The following is a 19,393-nucleotide window of genomic DNA, read 5'->3' as shown; positions in this document are numbered from 1 at the left end:
TATCATATACCATTTTTTTGATAATTCCCCTCTTACACATATCATCTTTCACGAAATCCATCCATATTTTCTTAGGTCTACCTCTTCCTTTTCCTCTAGTACACCCTACCACCAAAATATAAGGAAAAAGTCTTTTGCAGGTTGATAATTAACAACAAAAAAGGATTTTTATCTCTTATGCCATGGATATTTCAGTTAGCCTCTCGGTTGAGAGCTGGCCTACCCGTCTACATCAATGAAAGCAATAATGGTACAGGTCATAATTTAATACAAATCATTGTAAACATGTTACTAGTATTATCTTATATATTTTTTTGGTATAAAAACTGTAGGATCTTCAATTCTCGATCTTACAGCCACCAGTCCAATCATCTCCATATCCTGCAGGTGTTGTCTTTAGAAGCGGTGACAATGGCGTCTCCCGCGTACGAGAAAGCACAAGAGAAGATCTCTCCTTGATGACCAGACAAAACCTGCAAAATATATATTTTAATTGGCTTTATAAACGATGTCTTTGTAGATGAGCATACGACTGAGTGGTGATCTCAGTAACGCCAGGAGCAAGCAGCCACTGTTTTTCTTTCTGTTTTCGTTTACAGATCATTTTAGTGCTTCAACATTTTTTTATTGCTTAGATGGGTGGGCGAGCTCACAGCCCACCTGGTGTTAAGTGGTTACTGGAGACCATAGACATCTGCAACGTAAAATCCGCCACCCACCTTGAGATATAAGTTCTAAGGTCTCAGTATAGTTACAACGGCTGCCCCGCCCTGCAAACCGAAACGCATTACTGCTTCCCGGCAGAAATAGGCAGGGCGGTGGTAGGTACCTACCCGTGCGGACTCACAAGAGGTCATACCGCCAGTGAAATCTCAGCAATGCCAGGAGCAGACAGCCAAGCAACTGTTTTTTGCTTAATGTTTACGTTTACAGGTCATTTTAGTGCTTCAACATTTCTACGAAAAACAAACTTGAATCTATAGCAGGTCGTCAGTTTGAATATTAAGCACACCTGAATACAGTTGCCGGTAGTTGTATTCCAGATGCGAGCGCTTCGGTCAGCTGAAGCGGTCAGGAGACATCCACCGGCTGGACTGAAGCATACCTTAATGTATAATGCGAAAATTTTAATAGATTTTGAAGTGAAAATCGCTTTAGCTGTACCTGAAACTTTGTGAAACAATAAAGCGACACTAAAAATAGATAAACGCATAGATTTATCGGATTTAGCTTGCGAGAGAATGAGATAGAAGACTTCTGAAGATTTCACTTCTACTGCATGTCTGTTTACTGTATATGACTATGATCACAGAAGCCGAATATAGAACAAAATAATGAATCTAGGGTGAGTTCACATTTGTGTGTTAGAAGTCATAGACCCACGCCTGTATGTTACTGTTCAGACCTTAGAGACTTCTTCTCTGTGCCCCTTCATAATGGCTAGTTCCTTGAAATCAGACTTGACGTCATAGATCCTCGCCGAACAGTCACTGGACGATGTCGCCATCCGCTGACCGGCCCAGTCAAAGCAAATATCTAAGACCTGAAATTGTTTCTAATAAATAAAAGAAGCGGACAGATAAATGTCATTTTTGTTATCACTTAAATGTGTGGACGAGCTCACAGCCCACCTGGTGTTAAGTGGTTACTGGAGCCCATAGACACCCACCCACCTTGAGATATAAGTTGTAAGGTCTTAAGAATAGTTACAACGGCTGCCCCACCCTTCAAACCGAAACGCATTACTGCTCATGGCAGAAATAGGCAGGGTGGTGGTACCTACCCACGCGGACTCACAAGTGGTCCTACCACCAGTATTACGCAAATTATAATTTTGCGGGTTTGATTTTTATTACACGATGCTATTCCTTTACCATGGAACTCAATCGTGAACATTTGTTAAGTACGTATTTAATTACTAAAATTGGTACCCACTTGCGGGATTCGAACACCGGTGCATCGCTTCAACACGAATGTACCGGACGTCTTATCCTTTAGGCCACGACGACTACCATGACATGGGGTAAATTGGGATCCTGGGGTAAATTGGGACAAACCTGCGGAAGATTCTCAAAGTACCTGTAGCACGGAATCTACCTAATTTTGTTTATGTTAATATTTATCAATGTATAGAAGAAAAACCAAGTTAACTATGGAAGTACTAAATATGAGTTAAGTTGGTCCCAAAAATTCGTCAAATTAAATTGAAAATAGTGGTTGAAAAGTGCGTTTTAAAACAGCTTACAGAACTTTAAAAAAAAGTAATATTATCGTTGTTTTTTCAATAAGATCACAGTTTATATAAGTTTTTAATACACCTGGAAATACCACGACAAACGGTAAGTTGCAATATTTTTATTTTAAATACAATATTTCGACAAAATAAAAAATGTATAATTTTTCCTTTCTTTTTGGGGAAAATTGGGACGTATGTGGGGTAATTTGGAACGAGACTGGAAAAATTAGGGACGAGAAAACACAAAATTGGAACGCCAAAAGACAAAATAGGGATGGATTGTTAGGGTTGTCACTGATATCTTATAATAGATTTTTTAGCTTATACTATCACTCAATTGCGTGATGTAAAGAAGGTTAATGTGTTTATCAGTTAGTTTATGTAAGTACTATAGGTAAAAGAAAAGTATATATATAATTACATTTTTTCGCGACATTTACCTTGTAATATCTGCCCGGTCGTAGGTCCTTTATAGCAATAAAATAAAATTAAAAATTAAAAAGAACTCAAACGAATCAAAACTTTTGTTATTTCAGAATCTATTCACGCGTCGAATCATGATTTTTTTAACATTCACAACGCACATACAAATAAAAACAGGCCTCAGATTTGAAGTGTAACATTAATTAAAAATCCGAGATATCTAGGTTCCAATTATGAGTGAGTGAATTAATTGAGTTTAGTTATTTAGCTTAGAAAGAATTTCTTTTATTTTTGTTATTATAGGCAGTAATCAGATAAATCTGCTTTTTTATCTTATTCACCTGATATCTTACTCTTGCTCAAAGATTATTTTGAAAATGTTGATTAAATAAAATTGTATTATTGCATTTCCAGTCCTTTTGTTTTCTATTTTTTATTCTATTTTATGATTTTGTTTCAGAGTTGTGATTTTTAAGGAAATTAAATAATAATTTTCTAAAATATAACATGCACATACTTTTTTTGATCATTGTATTGTTGATTATCATTCACGTCACATCGCTTCGGAATAGAAACCAGCTTAATTTACACTATGTTGTGTATTGTGCTTAAATTATGGATTGTATTCATCATTTCGGTCCATATAAATAATTGTATGGCACCTACTACCTACCTATATATCGCAGTACCGCGAACTGACAACCCTTACAAATATCCCAATTTAACCCTTACCCGTGTCAATTTACCCCGAATGCGGGGTAAATTGGGATGGCCATTATTTTTCCGATTATTTCATTAAATTGAATAATTAAAATAATGTAATGGTTTTTATCACCTAGGTACGTTCAAGACTCAACTTATTTCTTTGGTTGAGCAGTGACTATTTAATTGGAACTATGTTAAAATTCAATCTGAAGTTCGATTTTGTCCCTATTTACCCCATTTTACGGTACGAAAAGTTTGCTTAAAGATGTAATTTCCTTACCTCATCCGTGTGGCCGGCGACCGTGGCGAGACAAGAGTTACTCCTCGAGTCCCAGAGCTTGGCGCTGCCGTCGAGCGACGAGGACCCCACCAGCGACGAGTCCCAGTTGAACTGAACGTTCGAGATCTCTCCGTCGTGACCTTGGAATACTGACACCCGACTACAAAAGAAGATTACTGGATTTTTTTTCAATAATAACCGTAATGTTGACTCATTTTCTTGATATTTGGCTAAAAAGCTATGTTCTCCGGAATCTAAGTCTAACATTTGATAACAAATTATAGAAGCACTTGCAATTGCTAGAAACTTAACCGAGCTTGAGAATGCAACTTATAATTTTATGTCATCATTGTTGTTAAAGAATATACACATAGGAAGCATCCCTCTACTGTCCTAGTGAAACTGGAAAGATATCAGAGCCAACAGCAATCTTTCATTCCAAACAAAAATTGGATCTTTCCTTGGATACCCGTCATTTAGGGTTGACGCTGGTCAGATTCAATAAGTTGCTTCACTTTTTCACTATTACTTTAGTTAAATTTAATTTAGATATTAAGAAAGATTTCATGAGTCCCTTTGTGATAGTATAAAGTTTAGACGAGCACTGCTAATTTCTAATATTTTGTTGTAAAAGATGTTTCCTTTTGTAAGGTTCATAGACTACCCATTTTCTTTATTATTTTTTTTGCTTTGATGGGTGGACGAACTCACAGCCCACCTGGTGTTAAGTGATTACTGGAGCCCATAGACATCCACCCACCTTGGGATATAAGTTCTAAGGTCTTAAAAATAGCTACCACGGCTGCCCCACCCTTCAAACCTAATCGCATTACTGCTTCATGGCAGAAATAGCGGCTTTTATAGCTCATAAACTTTGTATCTGTCTCGTTTTAATTATCTTGATGTAATATTTATTGTATTATTTTTTAAGAATAAGTGATACTAACTCTTTAGCTCTAACGTCCCACAGAGCGATGGTACCATCAAAGGATCCAGTAATCAAACGGCGTCCTTCATTGGGATCAAACTGTAGAGCGACCACCTCCGCTGTGTGACCGTTGTATGTATGCATTTCGGTACCTGGGATCAAAATTACAATTATGTTAAATGTCATAATACAAAGGTTTTAAAAACCATCGTGGGTTAATGGTTAAGACGCCCGGTGTATTAGTATGACGATATGTGACTAAACTAATACTGAAATTACTAATGAAAACAAAACTAAAAAACTAAGCGATCTTAAGTTGTTTTTTTTTGCAGGGGGCGAACTATGGTATCAGATGCTGGGAGCAGACCCCAAGGATATTTTTAGGGGCCCTACCGCACCAAGCGACTCCAGCTTGCACTCTCTCACCCAACGTCCAATCTCCGCCCGCGGTCAGAATTGTGGGGTTCCCGCGGTCAACACTACAACTAGACTCAACTATAATTGGACGACTTAACATTTCTTACTCTGTATGACTTTGTTATTAGGCGATCATTGAACGCAACAAAAAAAAACCTGAAATTTCATGTGCGTATCGCTTTGACTAATTGCCAATCCGAAGTAAGTTTGTTTATACTATAGACGACCTTGGATTGGCTTAGATTTTACTTGGAAAGAAAGTGTATTGGAAGGGTCAAGCCAGAACAGGTCAGGCCAGAATAGTACTTCGAGTAGTATGGTCGGATAATTGGAATTTGCAGTATATGAATAGAGGAGCTCATTGCTATTTGATCTTTAGTCTTTTGACAATACCCAGAAGGAAATGTTGATAATAGCTGCTACTGTTCAACACTTACCAGTTTTTAAGTCAAATAATTTAGCGGTATGATCCATAGAGCCGGTGGCAGCAAGGTCCCCCTTGGAACTGAACTGAGCCACCACGACTTCGGCTCGGTGCCCCCACAGTGTCGCTAGACATTCGCCCGAAGAAGGATCCCAGACTTTTGCAGTTTTATCAAAGGAGCCCGTTAGAACGCGATCGCTGTGGAAGATTTTGAGTGTGAAGAGATTTTAAGTTCAGTATTTAATGCAAACGAGTTACGACTGGAATGAAATCACATCGTACTATAAATACTGCTAAAAGAACAGTTGAGAAGGAAAATACCATCTGGTTGTTATAGTTTAACCAAGGACGGATTCTAATAGTGGGAGCCGCCATATTTTTTGATAAATAGCTTAATTGTGGAAGATCCTATGTTCTGTTTGTATTATTTAAAAGTTTAACAAGTAGTTAAATGTAATGGAGACGATATGAAGAGATACTCTAAATTATCGAAAATGAAATATAAGAGCCACTTATAGAATACATACAACAGCGTAAAAGCATTTCATAAAACCTACCAGGCAGGAAAATTGAAGCCAACTGAATAGACAACATTCTGATGTCCGGAGAAGCTCTTTAGCTCCTTACCGGTTTCGACGTCCCATATCTTACAAGTTCTGTCGTAGCTGCCCGTCAAGCATCTGGTCAAATCATAGTTACATTAAAATTCGCCAACTGTTCAGAATTTATAATCTACAGTTCAAAAAATCGTACAAGTTGTCAGGCAGCGAACAGTGAAGCTCTGCAGTGTCTATTCATATTCATAATATGATGCTATTATTAAACAAACAACTGATAGAAAACAAAATTATTGGCTCAACTATGTAGCGGATTTCGGGTTTAGATTGGTAGCATTTGAGGCGAGTCAAAATTGCAAAAGGTGCCTGGACTCGAAACATTTTCCCGATCTCTCAAAGGTAGTCGTGAATAAATTGTAAATGTATTGATTGATATGAAATGATTAAGTATTTTAAAATCTTTTTTATTTGCCATGTGATAAAAACAAAATTTTGTAAGGCATCAACCCTTAAAATGAAAGTTTTTATAACGATATTTATGAGATCACCTTCAGGAATCACCAATGGTACACCACGTGTGTGTGTTATTTGAAACTCCCTACCTTTTACCAGTTTTGTCAAAGGCCACATTGGTTAGTGGCAATAAATGTGTCTGTAATGTCTTGTAGATGTAGAATCTTTTGCCAGCCGGTCCTTCGTGTTCGATTCTCTTCTTTAAGGTGTCGAGACATTGCTCCAATCGGTTTTTCACTTCGTCCGTGATTAACGCCTCTTTGGTGCAGAGATGCTGTGCCACTTCTTTTATGTTTGAACTCAAAGATTAAAAATATCGGGTTACTTTTATTGAATTCAACAAACGTAAAATGTCAATTACGAGATATTCTTTATTAGGCCTATCTTTATTTACACATACGTCAACACATATGGAAGTCTGAGCTTCATATAAATATTAGGTATTCTGTAGTCCGATTCCGCCGCGGCAGAGGTCTAAGAAAGTAGCTTAGTCTTGTGGCGTTTAAGAAAACATCTTTTTATGATGCGTGATCCGGAACTCACGACATGTTGGTAAGAAGATAGTCTGTGACTTTATTATAATTACCGCCAAAAAGACGATTATATGAAAATAATGTTATCTGTGGTAAACTGCTACAAAAATAAAGCTGCTATTACTTCGATTGTGATGTTAATTAAAAATTGAATGACTGTTCAGACTCCCTCGGTCTAATTACTAATTACGCTATATTCGCCCCACAGAACGGCGGTCATGGGAATTAAGAAATGGGCGTTTTAGAGCGGCAGGTCACACGAGGTTCATATTGACAATGCCCATGCTGTCGGTGATTGGTGATCGAAAAGCAAAGTCGGCAACGTTTAAATATTACTACACGTTATTATTCAGTCACCGTCGAAGTCTTTAATCAGATATGCTAGAATATTACTACATATAATTATTATGAAATGGTACCCGACACGAACCGTTGTATAAATAACGAAATACACATGGCAGTTCACCAATTAAGCTACGAACACCGCAAAATCCAGATGTCTTTCATTCCATAACAATTAGAATTTAGAAAAAAATTCAATGAATCTAACAAGCGACCGTATTAAGATTTTTCGTAATTTAGTTTAGTTCTGTAACTTTAACCTTGTGTTTTTCTCTGTTTTATGGTTTTTTTTATTGCTTAGATGGGTGAACGAGCTCACAGCCCACCTGGTGTTAAGTAGTTACTGGAGCCCATAGACATCTACAACGTAAATGCGCCACCCAGCTTGAGATATAAGTTCTAAGGTCTCAGTATAGTTACAACGGCTGCCCCACCCTTCAAACCGAAACGCATTAATGCTTCACGGCAGAAACAGGCAGGGCGGTGGTACCCACTCGCGCGGACTCACAAGAGGTCCTACCACCAGTAATTACGCAAATTATAGAAAATAAAGTATAGCTTACTTGGTATTTAGATCCAACAGATCAATCTCCTTATTCTTTATCGTTCCTTTTTGCGAGTATTCCAATATCAATCCCGGAGGATAATATCGAAGGTGGAATTTCAATAACTTCATGGTATTTTTTATTAAAAAATTATACAATTTTTATAATCATTATTGCATAAAATATATACTGAAACAACTGTAAAATAATTTTACTGAAAGATTTTGTCAATAAGACGGTTGCCACAGCAACTGTTTTTCTTGGAGGCTAATCCAAGTAGGTCATAGATTTAAGGATGTTCAAAAGATTCATAAAACATGAAACTGTTTTGCATTGGCGTTGCCGATAAGAATCTCTGATGACTCAAATCTATCTTACTCGATTTTTTTCATAATCCTTTGGAACCTTTTCATCGTTGTTTCAATTTAAAATTTGATAAGCGGAAATGATTCAAATAAAAAACTCATTTGACATTAAAAAGAGTCAAAGATCAAAACTATTTACCTTGCCAGAGAATCAGACATAATATTTCTAAACGTTTTCTTATTGTTTATTCAGCCGATGCTAAGCAGACAATAGAGCTCATAAAACCAAAATTCTGATACTGTGGCTCACCTTGTAGATGTAAGATTCACAGTGTATGATGTGCCCTTCTCGACCCAATACTTATTGAGTCCCAAACGTTAAAGGATTTGAAGACCAAAATCCTAGTATAAAATTGGGTATTTATTTATTATAGCAATATGCGAAAACTCATCTTAAGCACAGGGTCATAGTAACTTAACGGCTTTATTCTAATATAACCTATATTTTCTCTTAATGCCTGTCTGAAGCCGACCGATAAACTACCCGTTTTCTTTTTGTGTTGCAGTTGCTCTGTGTTTTTTTTTGTGCTATCATAACCGTACTATAGTCTAAGCTTATATGTAGTTCAAAGCAACCCGAATCAACTACAAGATTTCAAATAAAATATGTATTTAGGAACATCTGTAACCAGAAAAAAAGACAAAAAAATAGTCCAAATTTTTAGATCAATGATTTCAATATTTCCCATTCACATATGTCCAAAGCAGACGAAGGAAGCTCAAATGCATTGTCTCAAACAAAATAGCATCGCCTTATAGTGATCCTGTATTGTTATAATACGAAGCTCGCACCTGAACCCCGTTGGAAATTCTGAAAGCCTGCAAGTAGACTGGAGATTAGCCAACGAGAAACAAAAGATACGATATGACACAAAAAGGGACGTACTCGAGAATTTGAGGAAGTTTTTAATCTGATTAGATGCGAATTAAACTACTAATACACCACTCAACACACCACCATGCGTATCATGAAACATTCAAACCTAAAGATCCCAGGCGTCAAAAAATTTAATAAAAGTGCCTGGTCTTCTTTCGAGAGAGTTTGCTTCATTCTTGGAATATCAATACTACCCCAGTAGGTCTAATCAAAATTTTATATTTCTCTGTTCAGGTTGAGCCGAAATTAATAAATAGCTTTAGCTTTAGCTAGCTGAGTCCGACTCTGTACCAGATGCGTCCCACATCCTCGACGTTGGGTAGATAACTAGGTACACAAACGTTGAAAAGCCATAGCACGAGATGAGCGCTTTTCTTTCTTTCTGTGACCTCATATCGATGAAGACTTTTCAAAGGGGTTTTGAAAATCGGTCTTATGGAATTTCGGGAATGCAATAAATGTGTTAATGCAGGTTTCATTATCAATGTCAATAAAATAAATTATTTATTATAGAATTTCTCCATCTACAAGACAAAACCATCCATTGCTAATAGTTAATTAGGCATTTGACAAAACTAGGAAATGGTAACGAGTGTGGCGATGAGGTGAAGTATGATGCCTAGGCGAAACCTTAAATAGGATCTGAGGCCTGGGCAGTCAGCGTCGGTGGAGCGATGTTAAATTTATCTTCTGCATTCAATCTCACATATTTATTAATAAATAACAAAGGTTACACATTCGACGAGCCTAAATTTGAATGTTCTCTAGTATTATGGTTGAACTGACACACCGTGAGCGGTACACAGGAGCCACCTTGCGCCGCCTCACCACCGGACCGACAGCCGAATACCGGGTACCCCCGCACCCGGCACCCGACAGCCACTACGGGAGATGAACGGGAGCTTCGCGCCCGTGCCGACCACTCCGCCTTCTTCGCTGATCCGAGAATACCTGCTTGAATAAAACTCTTTAATTTTTAAGAGATACTAACCGTGATCGGGAACCGAATTCGGAAAACATAGTGCAGAAGTCAGGGTCACTAAACACTCTGCCAACAAGCTGCTGATTCAGCTATGACATCTTCACTACATAGTATCAAACAAAGTCGCTTTCTCTGTCCCTATATCCCTATGTATGCTTAAATCTTTAAAACTACGCAACGGATTTTGATGCGGTTTTTTAAATATATAGAGTGATTAAAGAGGAAGGTTTATATGTATAATAACATCCATTAAATAGTGGAGAAATTAATAATAAATTACAGTTTCCGAAGCGAAGCGAGGGCGGGTCGCTAGTTATGATATAATTTGGAAAATTTAAATCGCGCTTACAGCAATTACAAGAAATTTTACAATAAAATTGGGGCATTATCATAAGAACTGCTAACTCGCAGAAATACCCTTTCTGCAAAATACCGTTTCTTCACTACGACGTTTTCTTTATAAATGCTTACACAGAGTTGCATACCATCACACGAGTTGAATAAATTGTTCGTAATTACCCACGGGCCACGACCCGCTATTCGCCTTCAAGCTTCAGTGAGTACGTATTTACATCGAACGGAATCTTAGCAAGTACATTAATAATGTATGTTGAAGTTGTTATGCATCAATGCACTGTCATAATCCATGAAGGATTTTGTCATAAAACTTGATTAAAATATTATATATTTCGATATTCAGCAAAAACAATAGTTTTGATGCGGTTTCAAAAATATGTTTTACTCGTAATGTTTTCAAACAGTACTTCATCTGTTCTATAGCTATTTGTAGAAAATATGATTAATTGTTCATAATTTTTTGGGTGATATATGATTAGATATTTATAGCAGAAAGTGCTTGGGAGCTTTCGAAAATAGTCTCATAATATATGCAAAGTACCAACTTAGCCTAAATTTACATATTTAGAAGAAAAAAACGCATTTAATATTTCACTCATAATTCTTGTATGTGAGTATGAATTTAATGTTATATTTAAACTCTTACACAAAATATGTTGTTTTATTAAGTTATGTATTTTCTCTGAGAATTTTAATAAAATAGAAGTATTTTTAATTAACATTTAAATTACCCGCATAGTATATCTGGAATATTATTAAGCACGCTTACTAGTTTTCATAGTTTAGGGTTACCACAAATAATTTGACATTTCATGACAAATTTAAATTTTAAGTGCATAATTACAGATACAGGAGATGAAAATAAATAAGGAGCCTGTACTATATGGAGACTCCGCTGACTCCGTCAACGCAGCAACAATCGCGTTTGAGTGGCAACCGCTTGGCAGGAGAAGACCTGGTTGCCCTGTACATACTTGGCGACTGAGAATTATCAAGGAGCAAGCGCAAGACAGGGTCAAGTGGAGACAACTTGTGAGGGCTCTATGTACCAGCGGGGTACCCTAGGACAACAACAACTATATGGAGTGGATATGGAGGAGATAAATATTCGTGTTGGCGAGTATTTGGTTACAATTTATTATTATTTTTTATTGCCCTTGTAGGCATATCGCCGCTCATGGAAGTCAGCAGTGGTCAAGGGTAGACCCAAGCCGCTGCCCACCGTAGTATTCTCCTACTATGTATACCTAACAATTTATTAAAAAAAAAAAGTGTGTGTGTCCGCTCCGACGCACGACTGGAGTTTACTGGATATAAAAAATTAAACGAAACAATACGAGAAATAGTTCTATATTACGACAACACGATACACTACAGATTATTAACAAATTAACGAGACACAAAACAAACGACTAACAAATATATGAAAATACAATAATGAGAGAAACGCGCGATCAGTACGAGGCTTTGTGGCGGACTGCCGGCGCATGTACTAGCATGTCACACGAAATGCGCATAACGCATTTCGTGTGACATGCTAGTACGATTTTGGTCCCCATAATTTTCATACCCCGGGCCTATATATGTAAATCGATTCTAAAGGAGTAAACTCCAAAAACTGTAGCTAACAACCTAATTAAAAACTTAGCGATGACAACCCTGCATATCCGGCGGGACAGGTTGTGTTATACGGTGCGCCCGCGGTCCTTGACTCGCGCAGTCCACGGCGCGACAGGTGTCCGGTCGCACGTACTGAATCGTGAATTTACAAACTAAGGCGCGCAAATCACTTTTACTTTTTTTAAATTGCGTCACGAATTTCGTAATCTGTGCTCGTTTTTTTTTTATAATCAAAACAATTCGCGCTTTTTTCGCGAGTGTGTGTTCATAGATTGACGTGTTCATTTTGAATTGTATAATGAGAAAGTGTTTATGAAATTTGTGATTAAAAGAAAGTAAGTAGTTTGCTTCGTCGTTGTGAAACTAATTCGTACGTGTGCCTTTTAGAACGAAACTTGAATAATTACAATGAAGTGTGATTAAAAATAATTATTCGACTTTAATCCGCGACGGTTAGTCATAGGTGACAAAAAAAAAAGTAAAAATTGTAAAACATCATAAAATAAATGTAGATTAATCCGCATTAGTGATTAAATGAAATTAAGTAACCCTATTATAATTATAGGTGAAATTTGAGGTTTACATACGCGTGTTATATAGAATACGGAATTCAAACATAACGTAGGCCGATTCAACCTTAAAATATATAAATATTGCTGAACGGTGATCTAAAGATAGGAAGGAAAAGCACGCTGCTCAAATAGTAGATGGTTCATAAAACATTCGAATCTAATAAATAATGACAATTGTTTAGTCTTTGTATTGATGATTGTTAGTCTCCCCATTAACACTCAATTCGGACATGGATGTAATGAAATTAACTTGCCATTTACATGCATTAGTTAAATACGGATGAGAATCAGAAAATATTACTTAAATTGAGGGCGCAACCTCGTTATAATGAGAATATTACACAGTTTCGTATGATTGGTTTGCTAAGAACGTCATAATTTTACTGAGGTTTTTGGAGAATAAAAATAAATAGAAAGCATATTTTATTTCTCACCAAAATAGAACTAATCCAATATTAATAATTGTAATGAGAAGACAAACTTACTTTTATTAATTAGTGGTATAATTCGACCATTTTAATTGCTAGATAGTTAAGTTTTTTATTTATTTATACGTGTTCAGCGTTTTACGACGTGACTCAGTTTTAAAATAAGATATGTATAATTCGTATACCTATTCATTTCTGAAATCGGCGCAGCTTCTAAACGAAAAACGTCTTCATAAAGTAATATTAGTTAATTCGTTACCAATATTAGGTAGAGTCTGGTATAATAATTGAGAAAAAATTATTGTAAATCGAAATTTACACTTACTACTAAATCAATAAGTAAGTTAAAATTGTAGAAAAGTTATTATAGACTCTATTATATAGAGAAAGAAAGCTCTTCACTTCGATCATAGATTCTATAACAAACGAATGATATCCTAAATGACGAAAGCATATAAATTAAATTTAAAGCCATTACATTAAGTTGGACATTTTATTACTAACTACGTATTCAATTAAAAACTAGTTTATGATAACTGTTTTGATAGTAAAACCGGTTATAAATTATTCATGTTTTGGCTTCTAAGGCTGGCATAAGCGTGAATGTAAATAGTGAATTTTGTCAAACATAATTTGTTTGAATCACCTCGCGAACCTGCACTTTTATATCCCTCACACGAAAGCTCCCACAAAACCGAGACTGACCAAGTATTAACTTTGCTAATTTAAGCAAGCTGAATTAATCAATAATAAGATTAATAAGGCAAGAGACCGAAAAGAATGGTGTGCATATGAATCTACACTAAGAGATCTACCTACACTAGGCATTGGATGGACACAGCTTAAAGTAGAAGAAAATGAGAATAAATAAGATTGTAATTTATCTATTATATTGGTACAAAATTAGGAAGATAATGTTTTATTTCACTTATATAGCTTGATTGCTCATGGTCATTTCAGTATCAAGTGGTCAATGGAACACAAAAACAACTTCGTCGATGTTTATAAGGACTCTCCCACCTTTTAAATCGCAACGCATGTCTGCCGACGTGTGCCGGATAGTGGTACTAACCTGGTACTTAACAAAAGTCTCGTGTGAATGAGGACTAGGCCAGCGAACGCTATTCAAAGTAAAAACAAAGATTAGGATACAAATAGAATACAAAATAGTAATGATTTTTTTTTTATATCTGCCTGTCTTTAATTGCGACAGGTTTTAGCTAGCTAGATTGAAGTGGACTTTATTTCTTTACAGTTTTTACTTTTTAATAAGCAGTTTCAATTAAAATCCAATTTAATCGTACCGAGGATTTCATTACCATTAAACTTTTTTTTTGAATATTTTCGTTAGACGCTTCTTGGTCACAATTGGACTTACTAAGCGTAAATTATTCTGGGAATATTGTTTTTTCAACACTTGCTTGAAAATTTATTCGGATAATATAAGTTTTCAATGACTATTCTAATTAAACGGCCTCTCCCAGCTGGTGACACAGCCCACCCGTGTCCCAGATATTGAGGGGCACGAGCCTTCTCTGTTGGACCTTCTGCTGACCACCGATCCAGCCGGATACAGTGTGGTGGTCGACGCTCCACTTGGATCGTCTGATCACTGCCTTATCCGTGCTGCCACACCACTCTCTCGTCCTAGTCGTCGAACGACGACCAGGTATCGAAGAGTTTGGCAGTATTTGTCAGCAGATTGGGATGGATTGCGTGAGTTTTACGCATCCTACCCATGGGGGCGGTTCTGCTTTTCCTCTGCTGATCCTGACGTCTGTGCGGACCGTCTTAAAGACGTGGTGCTCCAGGGGATGGAATTGTTTATCCCCTCCTCTGAAGTGCCCGTTGGGGGTCGCAGCAGACCCTGGTATAACAATGCCAGCAGGGATGCTGCACACCTCAAGCGGTCCGCATACGTTGCATGGGATGATGCTAGGAGACGTCGGGATCCTAACATCTCAGAGGAAAGGCGGAAATATAACGCCGCTTCCAGGTCCTACAAGAAGGTTATTGCCAGGGCGAAATCGGAGCACGTTGCTAGAATTGGCGAGCGACTGAAGAGCTATCCCTCTGGGAGCCGTGCTTTTTGGTCGCTCGCCAAAGCTGCAGAAGGTAACTTTCGCAGGTCTAGTCTCCCACCACTACGCAAGTCCGATGACAGTCTGGCCCATAGTGCGAAAGAGAAGGCTGACCTTCTGGTCAAACTCTTCGCCTCGAACTCGACTGTGGATGACGGGGGTGCCACACCACCGAACATCCTCCGGTGTGATAGTTCCCTGCCGGAGATCTGCTTTACACAGTGTGCAGTCAGGCGGGAACTCCGACTCCTGGACGTCCATAAGTCGAGTGGGCCAGACGGCATCCCTGCAGTGGTTCTGAAAACGTGCGCCCCTGAGCTGACGCCTGCGCTAACGCGTTTGTATCGCCTCTCTTATTGCGCTAACAGGGTTCCGTCTTCATGGAAGACCGCCCACGTCCACCCTATCCCCAAGAAGGGTGACCGGTCGGACCCATCGAGCTATAGGCCTATCGCGATAACTTCCTTGCTTTCCAAGGTGATGGAGCGAATAATTAATATACAACTCCTGAAGTATCTGGAGGATCGCCAGCTGATCAGTGACCGACAGTACGGTTTCCGTCACGGTCGCTCAGCTGGCGATCTTCTTGTATACCTTACTCACAGGTGGGCTGAAGCCTTGGAGAGCAAGGGCGAGGCTCTTGCTGTGAGCCTTGATGTCGCGAAGGCCTTCGACAGGGTCTGGCATAGGGCACTTCTGTCGAAGTTACCATCTTACGGAATCCCCGAGGGTCTCTGCAAGTGGATCGCTAGCTTTTTGGATGGGCGGAACATCACGGTCGTTGTAGACGGTGATTGTTCTGATACCATGACCATTAACGCTGGCGTTCCACAAGGTTCGGTGCTCTCCCCCACGCTTTTCATCCTGTATATCAATGACATGCTGTCTATTGATGGCATGCATTGCTATGCGGATGACAGCACGGGGGATACGCGATATATCGGCCATCAGAGTCTCTCTCGTAGCGTGGTGCAAGAGAGACGATCAAAACTTGTGGCTGAAGTGGAGAACTCTCTGGGGCGAGTCTCCAAATGGGGTGAATTGAACTTGGTTCAATTCAACCCGTTAAAGACACAAGTTTGCGCGTTCACTGCGAAGAAGGACCCCTTTGTCATGGCGCCGCAATTCCAAGGAGTATCCCTGCAACCTTCCGAGAGTATTGGGATACTTGGGGTCGACATTTCGAGCGATGTCCAGTTTCGGAGTCATTTGGAAGGCAAAGCCAAGTTGGCGTCCAAAATGCTGGGAGTCCTCAACAGAGCGAAGCGGTACTTCACGCCTGGACAAAGGCTTTTGCTTTATAAAGCACAAGTCCGGCCTCGCGTGGAGTACTGCTCCCATCTCTGGGCCGGGGCTCCCAAATACCAGCTTCTTCTATTTGACTCCATACAGAGGAGGGCCGTTCGGATTGTCGATAATCCCATTCTCACGGATCGTTTGGAGCCTCTGGGTCTGCGGAGGGACTTCGGTTCCCTCTGTATTTTGTACCGTATGTTCCATGGGGAGTGCTCTGAGGAATTGTTCGAGATGATACCGGCATCTCGTTTTTACCATCGCACCGCCCGCCACCGGAGTAGAGTTCATCCATACTACCTGGAGCCACTGCGGTCATCCACAGTGCGTTTCCAGAGGTCTTTTTTGCCACGTACCATCCGGCTATGGAATGAGCTCCCCTCCACGGTGTTTCCCGATCGCTATGACATGTCCTTCTTCAAACGAGGCTTGTGGAGAGTATTAAACGGTAGGCAGCGGCTTGGCTCTGCCCCTGGCATTGCTGAAGTCCATGGGCGACGGTAACCACTCACCATCAGGTGGGCCGTATGCTCGTCTGCCTACAAGGGCAATAAAAAAAAAAAAAAAAAAAAAAAGTGTGTGTGTCCGCTCCGACGCACGACTGGAGTTTACTGGATATAAAAAATTAAACGAAACAATACGAGAAATAGTTCTATATTACGACAACACGATACACTACAGATTATTAACAAATTAACGAGACACAAAACAAACGACTAACAAATATATGAAAATACAATAATGAGAGAAACGCGCGATCAGTACGAGGCTTTGTGGCGGACTGCCGGCGCATGTACTAGCATGTCACACGAAATGCGCATAACGCATTTCGTGTGACATGCTAGTACGATTTTGGTCCCCATAATTTTCATACCCCGGGCCTATATATGTAAATCGATTCTAAAGGAGTAAACTCCAAAAAAAAAAAAAAAAAAAAAAAAAAAAAAAAAAAAAAAAAAAAAAAAAAAAAAAAAAAAAAAAAAAAAAAAAAAAAAAAAAATTAAATAAATTGACTGAAAAATATTTTATAAAGATCACACAATCTAATAAGATATGGGATTATGAATGTTGTGTTACTGTTATTCGAAAATATGCATCGTCATAGTCTAGACACTAAATTCTATGCTTTTATTTAAAAATGGTGTTTTTAGGTTCCCTAACGGTGTCCTTTTAAAAACGTTTAAAACAATTTCACAGTTTAATTACCTACTGTCGCCCGTGATGACGAAAACTGGAAAACATCAAAGTTGTCGTGAAGTGAGTCGTGAGTAAGTCAAATCACGAATGAACAATAATGCTAAATTACTAATTAATTTCCAATGAAATGACTTAAGCGGTGTTGTTCCGATGCTAGTTTTTTTTTTTCCAGTAGATGTATCTAGACGTGAGAACGATTGAATTAATTGGCGTCGATCAAATTATAATATGAGTTGGCGCTTTGGTGTCAAATCTCAATGACTAAACTCAAAATAAGAAAAATATAGCGACGTTGAAGTGGCCGCTGGGGCTAAAAAGTTCTCAAGTGGCGACCGCGTACCGGAAGAAGTTAGCGTAGGTAGGTCTCCCACAAAGTGGATCAACGACCTGTTGAGATTCACGGGAATCCACTGGATGCAGGCAGCGTAGCGGCAGTCGCTGTGGCGAGGCTTGAGGAAGGCCTATGTCCAGTAGTGGACGTCTATGGAATAAAAACCCGGTATTGATTCATTTGAAAAAAAAAAAAAAAAAAAGATGTGTGGTCGTGGGACACCGGATAGGAACGAAGTTCTTTATTATAAAAATATTAATTTTAAGTTCTATTCGAGGTATAAAGAAAATAAAACTAGAGGTTTCGCAACAACCCACGGTCATTCGGTAACGTGCGAACTTATTGTGGTACATTTCATTCACGGTTGTTTGCATAAGAGTTAGTGTATTGCGCAAACGAACGCTCTGAGATCGTGGTCAATGAATGATAAAAAATATGTTATTTTTTGTACGTTATTACAAAGTTAAGTCGTACACTATGTGCATTACTAATAAAAATCTTACGTTACGGACGTTTTTTCCCGGTTAGAGAACCCCTCCGCATCGTCCCATAAGGCACTTCGCTCCAAAAACGATTAACCGCAAAACATCCGCCTTCTTAAAATCGGCCTAAAGATGTTCCATATTCGACGATCCACTTTAGATGCTACGAATAAATAATAAGTCTATTTATTCGTAGTTTAGATGCTGTAAATACCACCGTCCTTGTAAGTGTATGTATTAATTAAATCCTTTTTAATCTACCATCATTGTTCATGTTTGTTGATATATGAACGTAATAATAAAACGAATGTACATAGGTTTGTACAATAATATTAATCACACATTTATCGTCACGTGTAAATGTTTATGTGTAGCTTATAAGTAATACGTTGTATTCAGATATTTCTCTGTTTATTTACATTTGCATATGAGATACAGCATGGTATCTTTTTTTATTTATTGCTTAGATGTGTGGACGAGCTCACAGTCCACCTGGTGTTAAGTGGTTACTGGAGTCCATATACATCTACAATGTAAATGCGCCACCCACCTTCAGTTACAAAATCTAAGGTTTCAGTATAGTTACAACGGCTGCCCCACCCTTCAAGCCGAACCGCATTACTGCTTCACGGGTATAGGTAGGGTGGCGGTACCTACCCGTGCGGACTCACACACAAGAGGTCCTACCACAAGAATTTTTTGTCTTGGTCCAAATCTTTGGTATGGAGTATACTTGGTGTACATAGTTGATAGAATATCACCGTCTATTGATTGGGACTATTGTATTACGGTAGCGATTATCTCGAAAAACGAAATATTGGAACTATTGTGTAAACGAAACCAGCCAAGCCCGTTCTTTAATATCGTGCTTGCTTTCACTTTCCTTTGAGATTGAAGGATTTAAT

The 19,393-nt window shown here is 38.5% G+C and overlaps 2 protein-coding genes across 2 annotated transcripts in view; one reads left to right on the top strand and one right to left on the bottom strand.

Annotated features, from left to right (window-relative positions):
* Positions 1–251: 251 nt before the first annotated feature.
* On the bottom strand, positions 252–8,201 carry LOC114246029 (uncharacterized). The gene is made up of 9 exons (XM_028178405.2): positions 7,922–8,201; positions 6,573–6,782; positions 5,971–6,093; positions 5,427–5,611; positions 4,592–4,724; positions 3,645–3,804; positions 1,406–1,543; positions 1,013–1,105; positions 252–473 (listed from the first exon to the last, which is right to left on the bottom strand). The coding sequence occupies exons 1-9, from the start codon at positions 8,032–8,034 to the stop codon at positions 369–371; spliced, it is 1,260 nt and encodes a 419-aa protein (XP_028034206.2). The 5' UTR covers positions 8,035–8,201; the 3' UTR covers positions 252–368.
* A 3,997-nt stretch (positions 8,202–12,198) lies between these two features.
* Positions 12,199–19,393, top strand: part of LOC114246003 (solute carrier organic anion transporter family member 4A1) — a 65,765-nt gene continuing 58,570 nt past the window's right edge. Inside the window, exon 1 of the mRNA XM_028178366.2 lies at positions 12,199–12,439. The gene's annotated coding sequence lies outside the window, so the exon portion shown is untranslated. The remainder of the gene's footprint in view (positions 12,440–19,393) is intronic.

This window comes from Bombyx mandarina, chromosome 05 (assembly GCF_030267445.1).
Source record: "Bombyx mandarina strain Sakado chromosome 05, ASM3026744v2".
NCBI lineage: Eukaryota > Metazoa > Arthropoda > Insecta > Lepidoptera > Bombycidae > Bombyx > Bombyx mandarina.
The sequence above is the reverse complement of the archived record's forward strand: the minus strand, read 5'-3'. Positions and strand labels throughout refer to the sequence as shown.

What these genes read in the sequence shown, in the direction of transcription:
- LOC114246029 (XM_028178405.2), bottom strand. Translation starts at nt 8,034, where the DNA reads ATGAAGTTATTGAAATTCCACCTTCGATATTATCCTCCGGGATTGATA. An exon ending in TTTGACAAAACTGGTAAAAG is followed by an intron (nt 6,094 to 6,572) that starts GTAGGGAGTTTC and finishes TGATTTGACCAG; the next exon opens with ATGCTTGACGGGCAGCTACG. An exon ending in CTACCGGCAACTGTATTCAG is followed by an intron (nt 474 to 1,012) that starts GTGTGCTTAATA and finishes TATATTTTGCAG; the next exon opens with GTTTTGTCTGGTCATCAAGG.